Raw genomic sequence first — 14,619 nt, 5'->3', positions numbered from 1 at the left:
GTTGAATTTAAGAATTTTTCGAAAATTTGAAAACATCCGAAAAGTTATTTTCCAAAATTTTCACTTCAAATTACTCACAAAAATTCAAAAACAACTCCAAATTGTATTTATTTCCAAATACAGCTCTAATTTTTAAATACTATTATGATTTTAAAAAAAAAATCACTTTTCCCAGGAATTTCACAATTCTTATGTCCAATCGCCCACTTAACATGTCATAAGATTTAATTTATGTGACTACAAGGACATGTCATTAAGGATAAATAAAAAGTTTAAAGTTCAATTCTTTTCCAAAGTAAAAAGGTATCATATTTTATGGAACAAAATATAAGGGAAAGTGTGCCACATAGAATATGACAGTAGGAACCATGGGTAGAGTTAGAGTTTCGGATACGGGTTCGGCCGAACTCAGTAACTTTGCTTCAAATTATGTATTTGTCTTTAAAAATTTATTGAATATATATAAATTATTAATTTAAAACTCAATATATAACTTAGAAGGAATAAAATCTCGAACCCATTAACTTTAGATTCTGACTCCGCCTCCGAAAAGAATAGTATAACTATTGCGACGTAGAAAACCTTTTTTAAGGGAATAGTATGATGATTGAGACCTAGAAAAAAGTCCTTATATGTTTTGAGCCAATGATCCAATGATTGTAGCAACACATTTAGTTAAGTGCAGGTAGGAGTGGCAAACGGTTCTGTCGGATTGGATCGGGTCAGGTCAGATATGGTTCGGGTTAAAAACGGGTACTAAAAACGGATAAATTATCCGACCCAACTTATATTTAATACGGATAAAAAACAGGTTAGCCGGCAGATAATATGGGTAACCATATTATCCATGACTTCTTGCATATGATCACTTTTGGGAGAATTTTTAGTCTCCCTAACTTGAGGAACCCCCAATTTGAGGCTTTACAAATGTAAAAGTTAGATCCATTGATTATCCATTGATTACCCATTGGTTATCCATTTTCTAAAAGGATAATATGGTTCTTATCCATATTTGACCCATTTTTAAAAAGTTCATTATCCAATCCATTTTTAGTGGATAATATGAGAGGTTAACTATTTTTTTTTTAACCATTTTGCCACCTCTAAGTGCAAGTAATATGCTAATTAAACCTACAAATTAGTTAAGTGCAAGTTCCAAATTGCCACAAAGTCTAAATTATAACTAATTATGCCAAAAACAACAAGAAAAAAAGAAGAAGTTTATAACATCTTCAGAATTCTTTCAGAGATTAATCTGTAAACAAATTTCTTGAAAGTCCAAAACTTCTATTAGTTCTATTAAAAATATTTGAAAAATGATATTGTATAGCCAATGTAAAAATAATAGCCGAAAAAATATATAAAATTTGTAAATTTTTGTATGTATGTATATGTATATATATATATATATATATATATATATATATATATATATATATATATATATATATATATACATACATACATTATGTATGTTATATACAAAAATTATACAAATTTTCTACACTTTTTCGACTACCAGATGTAAATAGTTTCTAGCGGGGGCTAAAAGTGATAATATCCCTTAAATATTTCAGCTGGTCCCAAAATTGAAGGATCCATATTTTAGCTCATTTTGACCCAACTCATCTTAGCCCAAGTAACTTTTGGATGGGTTATTTGACTCGTTCAATTATTGACTCAATCTGTTTTGACCCGCCTGAATTTGGCCCAACCTGCCCAATTGACACACATAGTACATATCCATTATAAGTATTTCCTTGTGCAAATTGTTCAACTGGTAGCTTTATTCCATTCATAAAAGTAAATTCAAGTTATACCTTTTTACATGTTATATACCTAATCCACTGACTTTTTTAGCCCCAAGAATCTTGCTTTTCATAATCTTGTAGTCTATAAATACACATAGAATTGGACCATACAAATTCATAAAATTCATACACATATCCAAATAATGTCTTATACTTGCAATTTTCCTGATATTTACTCTTGGGTTCAGAATTTACCACCAATTTCCAAATGGAAAACTGATTCTATTTCAATTTGCATTTCTCCTTCATGTTCATCTCAACCTTCTCTTAAACTTTCCATAACCAAAAATCTCCAATTTTTCATTATTGCTGATTATAATCTTCCTATTTCCCTATGGACTTCAAAACCCTTGAAAATTAAATCCAATTCAACAAAATTATTAGACAACGAATCCGTATTTAATCTCTTGATTAATTTCATTCAAGATGTTCTTAAATATTGTCCTAATAAAAATTCTTCCTCATTTCTAAAAATCCCAAAAATGGATTTTAATTCCTATTTTAAAGAAATTTTTAATTTCTCATTTCTTACTTTGGCTTTTATAATTTGTATTTATGAAGCTCCTACTGATCTTAGGTCTATATGTATTAATACACTTAAAAATCAATTTTCATGTCCACAATCTAGACAAGCATCAAAATTGCTTGTTAAAATTTTGGGATCAAATTCTGAAGAGGAATGGATGAGATCAGTAAATTTAGCAATAACTAATTGGATTATGGAAATTCAAGAGTCTTTAAATAATTCAATAAAAACACCATGCAAATTATTTTCTTATTCATTTTCAACAGTTGGGCTTTGGAAAGTTCAGTTGTATTGTCCTGTTATTGCAATGGATATTGAAACATCAACTAGTAATTTGTCTGATGATAATCTGAGATTTTCTCTTAATTTTCATCAGCTTGAAGGAGTGATTCAATTGAATTATAAAGTTATAATTCGAGAGAAGTGGATTGAAGTAATGGTGAACACTGACAACATCAGGTACATATTTTTTTTAAAAATATGTTTGAGTAAGCTTATACAGTCAAACTTTTCTATACAAGCGTCGTTTGTTCCGACCTTTTCTGGTTGACATAATAAAGTGCGGTTATAGAGAATATATATTATAACAAAAGTTAGTTTCAAAGATAATTTGGACATTATAGTAAAGTACTAATATAAAGGATGACTGTTATAGAAATTAAAGGATTGGACTGTATTACCTTTTTGGCTAATTTATGCATTTGGTAAACACTAAAATGCTTATAAGCAAGTGTTTATAAGCCAAATCAATCAAAAATCATAAGTTGGTCGTCCTCTGTCATATGACTTTTCAATTTATAAACACTGTTGATTTGAAAAAAATTATTATTACTATTTTATTCCTGATATTTTTTGTAATCGCCAAAATATCATTTTTGAAGCAAAACCCCTAGTTTTTTCTCGGTTTCATCTTCATGTGACCTATAGATTATGAGTTCGAGTCGTGGAATAGCCATTAATGTTTGCATTAGGGTAGACTGCCTACATCACACTCTTTGGAGTACAGGCCTTCCCTAAACCCTTTATAAATGTGGAATGGTTTGTGCACATGAGTGCTCTTTTATCCCTTTTCATAGAAAGATACTTTTCTATTTATATTTTGCGAAAAACTCAAGAGCATTTAAGTTATTTTAGCTTTAAAAAGTGCTTAGTTTTCAACACTTTTTTATCACACAGCTAAACGTTTAGTTTCAACACTTTTATCCACATATAAATACTTTCTTAGAATTAGTTTTAGTACTTACGTCAGCACTTGATACTTATCTACTACTTTTAATCAGTTAAACCAAACATGCTCTTATTTGACCTAACAACCATAATTTGCAAAATGTTGAGTTAAAAAAAGCCTATAAGATTAAACTTCAACTTGATCTGAACTGTGTTTTCAAGCAGGTTTGATGTTATTAGGCTGGTGAATGAATCACTAATGGAAGAAAGAGGAGCTGGAATATCAGAAAAGCATTTCCCTTCAAGAATTTCACTACAATTAACTCCAACAATTCAAACCAATGTGTTAAGCATCTCAGTAACAAAATCTTCAGATAATCCATTAAGAGAAATTGGAATGGAAAAATCAATTGAAGGTGGATTTGATCCTCCAAATCCATACATGGGGCTAAAAGTGTCAGCTTCAGAAACAGTAACTATGAGTATGAAACCATGGAAATTTGAGCAATCAGTTAATGGAAATAGTGCAAATTTAAATTGGTTTTTACATGATAGTGGAAATGGAAAAGAAGTATTTTCAACAAAACCTTCTGTTTTTTCATTAATACAACCAAAGGCTTGGTTCAAGAATAGATACTCAAGTGTTTATAGGCCATTTACTAAACAAGGAGGGGTTATTTTTGCAAAAGATGAGTATGGGGAAAGTGTTATTTGGAAAGTGGATAAAAGGGCTATGGGAAAAACAATGGAATGGGAATTGAAAGGAAGAGTTTGGTTAACTTATTGGCCAAATAAACATATTACTTCTTATGCTGAGACTAGAAGATTGGAATTTCAAGAAGTGCTTCATCTCAACCTTGGGTAGTTATATATTTTAATTTGCTGTAATAATTATTAGCATGTATTTGTTTGGTGTTGCATAGGTATGTTTGCTTTATTAATTATCACACTGTATTTTGATGAAGCTGTAATTGTTAAGATTATAATTCTTGTATTATATGAAACTACTTTTTTTTCTTTTTAGTTTTCCTCAATTTAATGAAATAAATAGATTATATCTAGCCGAAGGTATATCGGAAACAACCTCTCTGCTCTTCTAGGGGTAGGGGTAAGGCTGCGTACATATTACCTCCTCAGACCCTACTTGTAGAAAACTATTAGGTTTTTGTTGTTGTTGTTGTAAATAGATTATGTCTAATCTCGAAATTTCCATAAACTCTTGGAAGTTTCATTAGGAGATTATCTCACAAATTTCATAAACTTGGAATATTCACATAGAGATAAAAACATCAAATAATGTCTTTACAAAACTAATGTTTGAGAAATATGTTGATTCAACCCTCGATTCATGGGGAACAATCTCGAAGAAGTATCAAGAGAACAAATAAAATTATACCTACAAATATTCATCAATAAAATTATTTTCCTTCATATATATAAAAAAGATGATGTCTAGTATAACATGCTACAAAATAGTAAGTTTTTCCCTAGTAAGGTACTTCGAGCTGTTATTAGTATACATATATATATAGAGAGATCTGTAATTGGAGGCGAGGTGATTTGAAACTTGTGAGTTTGAGATTCTAGTCTGTTAAGTTACTGAGTTCTAAATTAAATAATTTATATATATTTAATAAATTTTTAAAGATAAATACAAATTTTGAACCAAAACTACTAGATTTTGCCGAGGTAAGTAACCTAAACTCTAGCTTTGCCCTTGTCCATATTTAGTCTATGGTCCAAGAAGTGTGAGCGCGCCCACTGCCACCATCCAATGGCTCAATAAAGCCAGCATTGTTGCATATATGGCCAGTTTTTGTGGTCCATGAATGGCTAGTATATGAAAGAGCAACACCATATTGAAAATTTAGAACTAGAAATGGTCCTCCTGTAGTATATGGCCAGGGGCGGACCCACGTGGAGTCAAGTGGGTTCATATGAACCCGCTTCATCGAAAAATAACACTGTATATATAGGTATATTTTTGCTGTTTTCAGACAATTAAAGGTATAAATATAATTTTGAACTCACTTGAAACAAGTAAAATGCCTAGCCTGTTGGTAAAGAGAGTTCAAATTTTCCACAAGGTCTTGAGTTTGAAACTAGCTAGTCACATATGACCTCTAATGTTTTTTTTGAACCCGCTTGATAAAAATCCTGGGTCCGCCACTGTATATGGCAATGTAGTATATGGCAAAGCTTAGCTTATTGAAGTCGATGGGTGCTTCTTTGTCTATGGACCGCATCTCACGTCTCAATCAAAAGCAGTAACATAATGTAAATAAATAGCCTTTTTTTTACCTTTGCGGCTAATTTATTGGCACTTAATATTTATATCAATCCAATAAATACATGGCATATGCGTTCAAAAATATAATTATTACTAAATTATACTTTATTAACGCATATTCTTGTCTTCATTTACTGGGTTGTTGTTGTTGTTGTATTCTCGTCTTCATTTATTACTTAATAATGATAAAGTAGTATGGATTGATGTAAACACTCAACGCGGATGTAGTATAGTTTTTACGAGTTTAACTGAACCCATTATTTTTTACACAAAATATAAATATACTTATGAAACGACAACAATATAAATAAATATTAATGCCTGAATCCATAAATATTAAATGTATAATAAATTTAGAGTTAAGAACCTCAAAAATTAAACTCATTTAATTTAAAATCTGAATTTGCCCCAACACCTCAGGCGGGATCCTTTAGCAGGGAAAAGAAAATGAAGAATTAACCCAAATATCTACCCACCCAACAACTTAAACTAAAAATAGCCAGTGAAAATATAATATATACATAGTTTATGTATTATATATGTATAATTATGTATAATTAATGCATAAACTATGTATATGACTAGAAAAAATAAATAATGAATATGACCGGCTATTTGTGTAAAGATCCGAAAGAAAATTGATGAACAAAGGTTATCCTTAAAGGGAAAATGACATTGTATAACCGCTCTCAAAATAATAGCTGAAAAAAATAATATTATATATATATTCTATATTTTATATACAAAACTTATATAAATTTTATATACTTTTTCGACTATCGAATATAAATAATTTCTGGCGCTAAGAAGCATTTTAAGTGAAAGTTCATACTTTCCATGTAATAAAGCGATTCTTTTGTATAATATATAATGAATAAATTTAAAAATTTATGTTTATCTCTATTCTTTTAAATTATAAGTACAGCTATAATTCTAAATTACCTAGTTTTTTAATTATCCATCCAAGTCACATAGTTCAAGGCGAAATGGCGAATAGAATATTGAAAAAATCAATTCAAAGGTAACCTTGGATGACCAAATGCGACTCCCCTCGACTCGAGGCAAGATTAGGTCACACCTCTTAAACTCTTAATTAGACATCCTATGCACTTTTAGGGGCACAATGGTAAATCAACAAGATAAGGACAATGAAATAGTGATGCTACTTGGGTAAATTCTTTCTAGGTTGGCAATAAGTGCTTATAGTCTAACCTTTATATAATATCCATCCTTTATAATGGCATTTCATTGTAACAATTTTTTTTTTTTTTGGTAGAATCGATTATCACGTTATCTTATATAATATTGTGCTTTTTTATAACAATATTTCGTTATAACAAGTAACAACCAATGATGAGGCACGTTAATTTTAATTAATTGATTGGGATCGGAAAGCTGGTTCCATAGCATTAGAAGCTTAAGTATCCGAAAAAAGAGAAATGAGGATACGAAAAAGAAGAGACGGTCTTAGACCTTATCTTAGTTGTTTAAATAAAGCAAGGGCTAGGTTTGACGTGATATTACTTCCCCCTATTCAACGATTCACTCTTCCTGGACTTACTTGACTCGTTCGAAACTTGAGGGAAATGTTTCCAAGGTTTTCCTACAATAACCACTTAATAGCTTTTTTGGCCAAACTTCTAAATCAGGTTATTTTGAAAAGTATTTTTTAAAAATGCTTTTCAAAAAATTACTTTTGGTGAGAAGCGGTTTTGTGTTCAGCTAATTAATTTGAAAACCGCTTTTGAATAGCAAATCGTGTTTGACCAAGTTTTAAAAAAAATTAAAATGTATTTTTCTCAAAATTGTTTTTCAGAAAGTGTTTTTGGGAAGAAGCTATTTTTTCTGTTTCTCAAAACTACTTATGCTTTTACTCAAAAGCGTTTTTTTCCTTCTAAAAGCTTGGTCCTTAGCTTTAAGAAAAAAATATTGTTGGCCAAAAAAAAAAAATACTTTCCTCAAAAAGAAACTTGGCCAAACACGCTACTAGACCACTCCTTCAAACATCATACTTCAATTGTGGTACAATAGGTTCAAAATAAACTACTGTACAATAACTAAGGAGGAACAATTTTGTTTGAAATTTGTCTACATTGGCTAGCAGTTCAATCTTTTGGTGGCTATATATTAAATAGGAGCATCCAAATAGGCTGCCCATGAAATTCAAGACCTACTTCTTCAAGCATTATACTTCAATTGTTGTACAATAGGTTCAAAATAGACTACTGTACAATGACTAAAGAGGCAGCTTAATCTGAAATTCTATACTGGCTATAAGTTAAATCTTTCGGAAAAACTGGCTATAAATTAAATGGGAGCATCCAAAAATACACTGCCCAAGAAATTTTTACTATCCACAGAATCAGGGTGAAATTCCAAAATAGCAAAATTTACAAGTAATAATTGAAAATTTAGCCATAGTTTCAAACGTAATCGAAATTTAGCCACTTTTTATGTAAAGATAAATCTGAACAAAAATATTGTTCAAAATTCAAAAAATATTCCAGCATAATATACTGGAGTTCGAATTTTTTACATGTCAATTTTCAGCATAATATACTGGAGTTTCAGTATAATATGTTAGAAGTTCATAAACAAGTGCTCCAATATCCGGTATATTATGTTGGAACTTTCTGTGTGCTGGAGTGTCACCATAATATGCTGGAAGTTGATACACATGTACATCAATCTCCCGCATAACTTTTAGTATTGTAGCAATATAATGATTATTTTTTAATGACTTTATAAAAGCCTGGCTATTTTTCAATTACCGATCCGAAAACCGGACTATCCTTGTTATTTTCGCACAAAACCACATGTAAAATCCCAAAGGTAAAAGCACTAATATAAGCTTAAACAGCCTTTTGGTGCAACATAGCAGCAGCCTTCAGAATATAGTGATACCTGACAGACACAGTTATCTTGTTCCCTAGAAAAAACTGAGTAGGATTCCTCCATTTTAGCACTATGTGCTCCTCTTCACGTGCTTTCCCCTAGGAACCTCAGCACCTTCTCCCCGCACTTATTGCTACATACAAAGCCCTTTCTTGTGGTGTGTGTACAAGATTGTCCCTATCCAATTTTAACTTTTTTTTATAATAATAATATTCCGATTTGTTTGAGCGCATCTCCGTTAATTTTACGATACTTATTATCTTTAATTATGGCGAAGTTAGAAATTTTTGTAAGGGTGTTCAAACTTGAAAGAAATGAATAAAATTTTTCGATAAAGGTGTTTAATATATGTTGTATATTTTTAAAATTTAATATTTTATCCAAATATATAATGTAATTTTTCGACGAAGGATGATCGATTGATCACCCTTCGGATAATGTAGGTTAGCCCCTTATCTTCCATAATTTCACGGATATTTGTTACTCCACCTGTTACAATTTAAATGATGCACTTTTCTTATTAATCCATTCCAAAAAGAATGACACTGTTTTATATTTGGAAATAATTTAACTTAATGAGAAGCTTTTATAATCACACAAAATCGTGATTCCATAAAGCTTTTACCTTTTAAACTTTTAGGATTACATATTTTAAAAGTATTCTTTTTTTTTCTTTAAACTATATCATCTAAACTGAAACGGAAGAAATATTTCCCACTAGCACAAGCACATAAATAACTTTGTACACCACCAAAAGATGTGGTATAATAGATAGAACTGCTCTTCCCTTAACCAGAGGTCTCGAGTTTGAGCTATGAGTATGAATTTTTTTTTGGTAGGGAGCATTTTCCCCGTATGGGTCCCTATGTGGCGTGAATCTGAATATAATCGGGCTCAAATACGAGTACCAGATACCGGATGAGAAACCAAAAATAATTTGTACACCAAAGTATGGATAGATGAAAAGAAATAACCAAATATTTTTACCTCTCTAAGATTTGACCTACTACATCGACCACTAAATCACATCCATCCCTATCCAATTTTAATTGAGAGAGAAAGAAGTGAGGCATGTAAAAGGCAATTCTTCTCAGACTGTGTTCTTAAGAAATAATATTAGTAGTTATGAAATATCAAGATCAAGATTTTAGTAGTTTTCACCCATACCCTTTTAGATTTTTCATGTTTTTATCCCAACAAGGAGCTGATAGACACAACATTTCTGAAAACAAGGCAAAATGGAAGACAAAGCTGTTTCCATTTTTCCAAATTTTCTTCTTCTTTCAGCTGATAATTTCAAGAACTCAGTTAGTTTTAGGCCAAGATTGGGATGGTATAATTATCACTCAAGCAGATTATCAAGCACTACAAGCTTTAAAACAAGAATTAGTTGATCCAAAAGGGTACTTAAAAAGTTGGAATGATACTGGATTTGGAGCTTGTAGTGGAAGTTGGGTTGGTATTAAATGTGCTCAAGGTCAAGTTATTGTAATCAAGATTCCATTAAAAGGATTAAGTGGTAGACTAAGTGAAAAAATTGGTCAGTTTCAAGCTCTCAGAAAACTTAGTCTCCATGATAATGAAATATCTGGTTCAATTCCTATTTCTTTAGGATTTTTACCAAATTTAAGAGGTGTTCAACTTTATAATAACAGGTTTTCTGGTTCTATTCCTGCTTCACTTGGTTTGTGTCCACTTCTTCAAACACTTGAACTTAGTAATAATTCTTTATCTGGGATAATACCAACTAGTCTTATTAATTCAACTAAGCTTTATAGGCTTAATTTAAGTTATAACTCTTTGTCTGGTGAAATCCCACTAAGTTTTACTCAATCCAGTTCTATTGTTTTTCTTGATTTACAATATAACAATCTTTCTGGTTCTATTCCAGATTCTTGGGGTGGAAATGGGAATAATAATTTTCATTTACAGTCTCTGAATCTTGATCATAATTCATTATCTGGTGGTATTCCTGTTTCTTTTAGTAAGTTGAGTGAACTTCTTGAGGTTTCAATTAGTCATAATCATATTATTGGTGTTATTCCTAATGATATTGGAAGGTTGAGTAGGCTTAGGTTTCTTGATTTTTCTTATAATGCTATTAATGGAAGTTTGCCCAAAAGCCTCTTTAGTCTATCCTCTCTTGTGCTACTCAATTTGGAAAGTAACAATCTTGATAGTCAAATACCATTAGATATAAACAAATTGCAAAAGTTGTCAGTTCTTAACCTAAGGAATAATCAGTTTAGTGGAGAAATACCAATGTCTCTTGGTGATTTACCAAATCTTAGTTCCTTCAATGTTTCATATAACAATCTTTCTGGTCCTGTTCCTAGTCTTCTTGCTCAGAAATTCAATTCGAGCGTGTTTGTTGGTAATCCTCAGCTATATGGCTATAATGCTTCAACCCCGTGTCCTAAAACGCCTTCTCCGATCACACGAGGTAGCAAACTAAGTGTTAAGGACATTATTCTTATAGTAGTAGGAGCTCTTATCATAATTTTGTTTCTACTTTGTTGCATTCTCCTCTGCTGTTTGATCAAGAAAAGAGCGTCGGCCAAAGGAGGAAAGACTAGTGGTGTAAAGGGTGTTCCTCTAACGGCTGGAGAAGTCGAAGCAGGAGGAGAAAATGGAGGAAAACTTGTACATTTTGGTGGACCTGTGATGTTTAGTGCAGATGATTTGCTTTGTGCTACTGCGGATATATTAGGAAAGAGTACTTATGGTACAGTATATAAGGCAACATTAGAAAATGGAAATCAAGTTGCTGTTAGAAGATTGAGAGAAAAGATCACAAAAGGTCAGAGGGAATTTGAGAGAGAAGTCAATGTTCTTGGAAAGATGAGGCATCCAAATCTTTTGGCTCTTAGGGCTTATTACTTAGGTACAAAAGGAGAGAAACTTCTTGTTTTTGACTTCATGCCTAAAGGAAGTCTAGCAACTTTTCTTCATGGTAAGTAGAAAACAGATTTCCATTTAACATTCTTTTTCTTTTATTTTTTGAGAATTGAAGGGAGCTTTGGCGTAACTGGTAAAGTTGCCTCCATGTAAACAGGAGGTCACGGGTTCGAGCTGTGGAGATAGCCTCTTGCAGAAATGCAGGGTAAGGCTGCGTATAATAGACTTTTGTAGTCCAGCCCTTCCCCGTACCCCGCGCATAGCAGGAGCTTAATGCACCGGGTTGCCTTTTATTTTTGAGAATCGGATACCATCTCCGTCTCATGAAAGCTCCATTGATTTTGAATATTTGAGTTTCCTTTTTAATATTGAGAATGTTGTATAGAATGATCTTATTGGTGATAGAATCTATGTTGCTCAGATTCTTCGATAATGTCTTAGGGTGTGATTCGGATCCTCCAAAAGTTGTGTGTTTTTGGAGGATCCGACATGGGTGCGACAACATTTTGGAGAGTCAGCGAAAAATGATGTAAAAAAGGATAGAGAATTGGTATGGAGGAGATAATATGGCTTATTGATTTCATTGCAGCTTGCAGCCCGGATACACCAATTGATTGGCCAATGAGGATGAGAATAGCAAAAGGGACGACGAGGGGATTGTTGTACCTTCACACTAGTGCCAACATCATTCACGGGAACCTTACCTCGAGCAATGTTCTACTTGATGAAAACTCAAATGCAAAAATTGCAGATTATGGCCTTTCGCGCCTTGTGACTGCTGCTGCAAATGCAAACGTAATTGCAACAGCAGGAGCACTTGGCTATCGCGCACCTGAACTTACTAAGCTCAAGAAAGCCAACGTGAAGACGGATGTCTACAGTCTTGGAGTCATTATACTTGAACTTCTAACTGGTAAATCTCCAGGAGAGGCAATACTCAATGGCGTGGATTTGCCTAGAAAAGTGGCATCGATTGTGAAAGAGGAGGGAACGAGTGAAGTGTTTGATTTGGAACTAATGAGGGATACATCTATAATTGGTGATGAATTGTTAAATACACTGAAATTGGCTTTGCACTGTGTTGATCCCTCGCCATCAGCTCGACCTGAAACTCAGCAAGTTCTCCAACAACTTGAAGAAATTAGACCTGAAGCTGCAGCTCCCTCGGCAAGTGACTAAAGACTTAGTTTTTTGATCAAGTATTTTGAGATGTTAGGAGTTAGTTGCCATAATTCTTTCATTCTTGAATTTCATTGCTAGAGTGTTAAGTCTGTTCGAAGTGTCTGCAAATACAAGTCACAAGTGTGCTACATTGTTTTGGGAGTTTGAGCATAATGGAATCCTTCTAAATTCCGTCCCTTTTGTTCCAAAGAACAAAATCTGAGATTGAGTTTTCTTTCACTTCATTCAGAGATACTGAAAAACATCTATTCATTGACTTAAATTCCAGCCCATATAAGCTAGATGGCCAGGTGGAGAACTATCTGCAGAATTAGTTCTTAAATTTTATTGCCGAGGGTTTATTGGAAACAACCTCTCTATCTCCACGAGGTAGGGATAAAGTCTGCGTACCCTCCACAGACCCCACTATGTGGGATTACATTGGGTATATTGGTGTTCTTAAATTTTACTAGTTAGGCTTGGTACTTGGCTCAAAGTTTATTTCCGCGGAAACGATTATTGTTTTGTTTCAAGTTCATGATAAGGTTCTGAATTGACAGCTAGGCCACTGTTTTACAGAACGTAAAACCGTTAATGGCATTTAAACTTGATGGCGTCAAACCTTTATGTTCTTACAACTTAATTTAGAATTTTGTGTCATACAAATTTTAGTGATATTTCACAAACACTCATTAGGACATGTGGAAATGATGTTGGGTTTCAACTAACATCAACTGAACCTATGGAACCCATATTGCATTTACCTGTAGCAAAGGAATAAGAGGAAACAAAAAATATCAGTACATATTTTGTGCTAAGTTTGTGTCAATTGATAATAGTTGGTACAGTGACACTCTGTATCCAATGATTTGATATTCTGAATCCAATTTGCTAGATAGTCAAATCCAATCATCTTCCGATCAGTGTCGGAGCGAAGATATTCGCTACGATGATTCAAAATATAAAGAAGTATGTGTATCAAAAAGCCAAGGAAATTCAATATTACTTATATACATAGGTTTAAAATAATTTTTGAACTTGTCTTCGCTACGATGATTCAAAATATAAAGAAGTATGTGTATCAAAAAGCCAAGGAAATTCAATATTACTTATATACATAGGTTTAAAATAATTTTTGAACTTGTCTATAGCCGAAGGGAATTCAAATGAACCCCCTTGTGGTCCCCTGTCTCACCCGCTTTCGACATGCTCTAGTGTCTGGCTGAAATCCAGGGGCGGATGCACATGGGAGGGGATGGGTCCACGTAAATCCATCATCCTCTTCCTAAACCATGTATGCCACCGGTGAATTTCAGGTCAAAATACTTAAATTAACACGGGTCCCGAACCCAAGTGAGTAATTTAGTGCACTGATAAGGAGGTGCACCTTCTACCTTTTAATCACGGGATCAATCCCTGTACTCTATCTCTTTTGAATTATATTTTAATTAATAAATAGTGTTAAATCCCCATGCTTCTAATTAAACACAACTTTTTTTTATTGGTTACACGTTTTTTCCTTTCTCTTTCTTTAATCTTTGTTTTGATTTTTAAAATTTCTAAACCAAAAATACATCGGGTTTCTGGTGCTTATGGTGCACTCATGCTCATCTTTCTTGGTAGAGTCTACGGACCAACTGTTTTTTTAACTATATATAGAAGGTGATAGTTATAGTGCTCTTTGTAGTTGCGTTTTTTTACGTAAGATTAGTAACGTAATTCCACAGCTTGAACACTTTAACAGCAATAATTCGAAATAATTCCTCAGACCAATTTGATTGATTTGTAATTCTTACTTCTTATGTTTTTAGCTTTTGAAATTCTTAAAATCAGTAACAAACTCATCAACTTCATCTACAAATCACCTTTTT

The 14,619-nt window shown here is 32.6% G+C and overlaps 2 protein-coding genes across 3 annotated transcripts; both read left to right on the top strand.

Moving 5' to 3' along the window:
• Positions 1 to 1,934: 1,934 nt before the first annotated feature.
• Positions 1,935 to 4,527, top strand: LOC104229087 (uncharacterized). The gene is made up of 2 exons (XM_009781664.2): positions 1,935 to 2,796; positions 3,730 to 4,527. The coding sequence occupies exons 1-2, from the start codon at positions 1,955 to 1,957 to the stop codon at positions 4,367 to 4,369; spliced, it is 1,482 nt and encodes a 493-aa protein (XP_009779966.1). The 5' UTR covers positions 1,935 to 1,954; the 3' UTR covers positions 4,370 to 4,527.
• Positions 4,528 to 9,695: 5,168 nt separating this feature from the next.
• LOC104229088 (probable leucine-rich repeat receptor-like protein kinase IMK3) lies at positions 9,696 to 12,945 on the top strand. 2 transcript variants are annotated; one of them, XM_070174247.1, is made up of 3 exons: positions 9,696 to 11,642; positions 11,745 to 11,792; positions 12,177 to 12,297. In XM_070174247.1, exons 1-2 carry the CDS (start codon positions 9,815 to 9,817, stop codon positions 11,771 to 11,773), a joined length of 1,857 nt encoding a protein of 618 aa, XP_070030348.1. In that variant the 5' UTR covers positions 9,696 to 9,814; the 3' UTR covers positions 11,774 to 11,792; positions 12,177 to 12,297. The 2 variants fall into 2 exon arrangements, with proteins under 2 accessions (XP_070030348.1, XP_009779967.1); XM_009781665.2 differs by lacking the exon at positions 11,745 to 11,792 and having other exon boundaries at positions 9,697 to 11,642; positions 12,177 to 12,945.
• Positions 12,946 to 14,619: the final 1,674 nt, after the last annotated feature.

Source organism: Nicotiana sylvestris, chromosome 5, assembly GCF_000393655.2.
Source record: "Nicotiana sylvestris chromosome 5, ASM39365v2, whole genome shotgun sequence".
Classification (NCBI taxonomy): Eukaryota; Viridiplantae; Streptophyta; class Magnoliopsida; order Solanales; family Solanaceae; genus Nicotiana; species Nicotiana sylvestris.
This window is presented reverse-complemented; position numbering and strand designations above follow the sequence as displayed.

Bases quoted from the DNA above. Each gene is read 5' to 3' on its own strand.
- LOC104229087 (XM_009781664.2), top strand. From the start codon at position 1,955: ATGTCTTATACTTGCAATTTTCCTGATATTTACTCTTGGGTTCAGAAT. The intron at 2,797-3,729 runs GTACATATTTTT...GTTTTCAAGCAG, and splicing joins GTGAACACTGACAACATCAG to GTTTGATGTTATTAGGCTGG.
- LOC104229088 (XM_009781665.2), top strand. From the start codon at position 9,815: ATGAAATATCAAGATCAAGATTTTAGTAGTTTTCACCCATACCCTTTT. The intron at 11,643-12,176 runs GTAAGTAGAAAA...ATTTCATTGCAG, and splicing joins TCTAGCAACTTTTCTTCATG to CTTGCAGCCCGGATACACCA.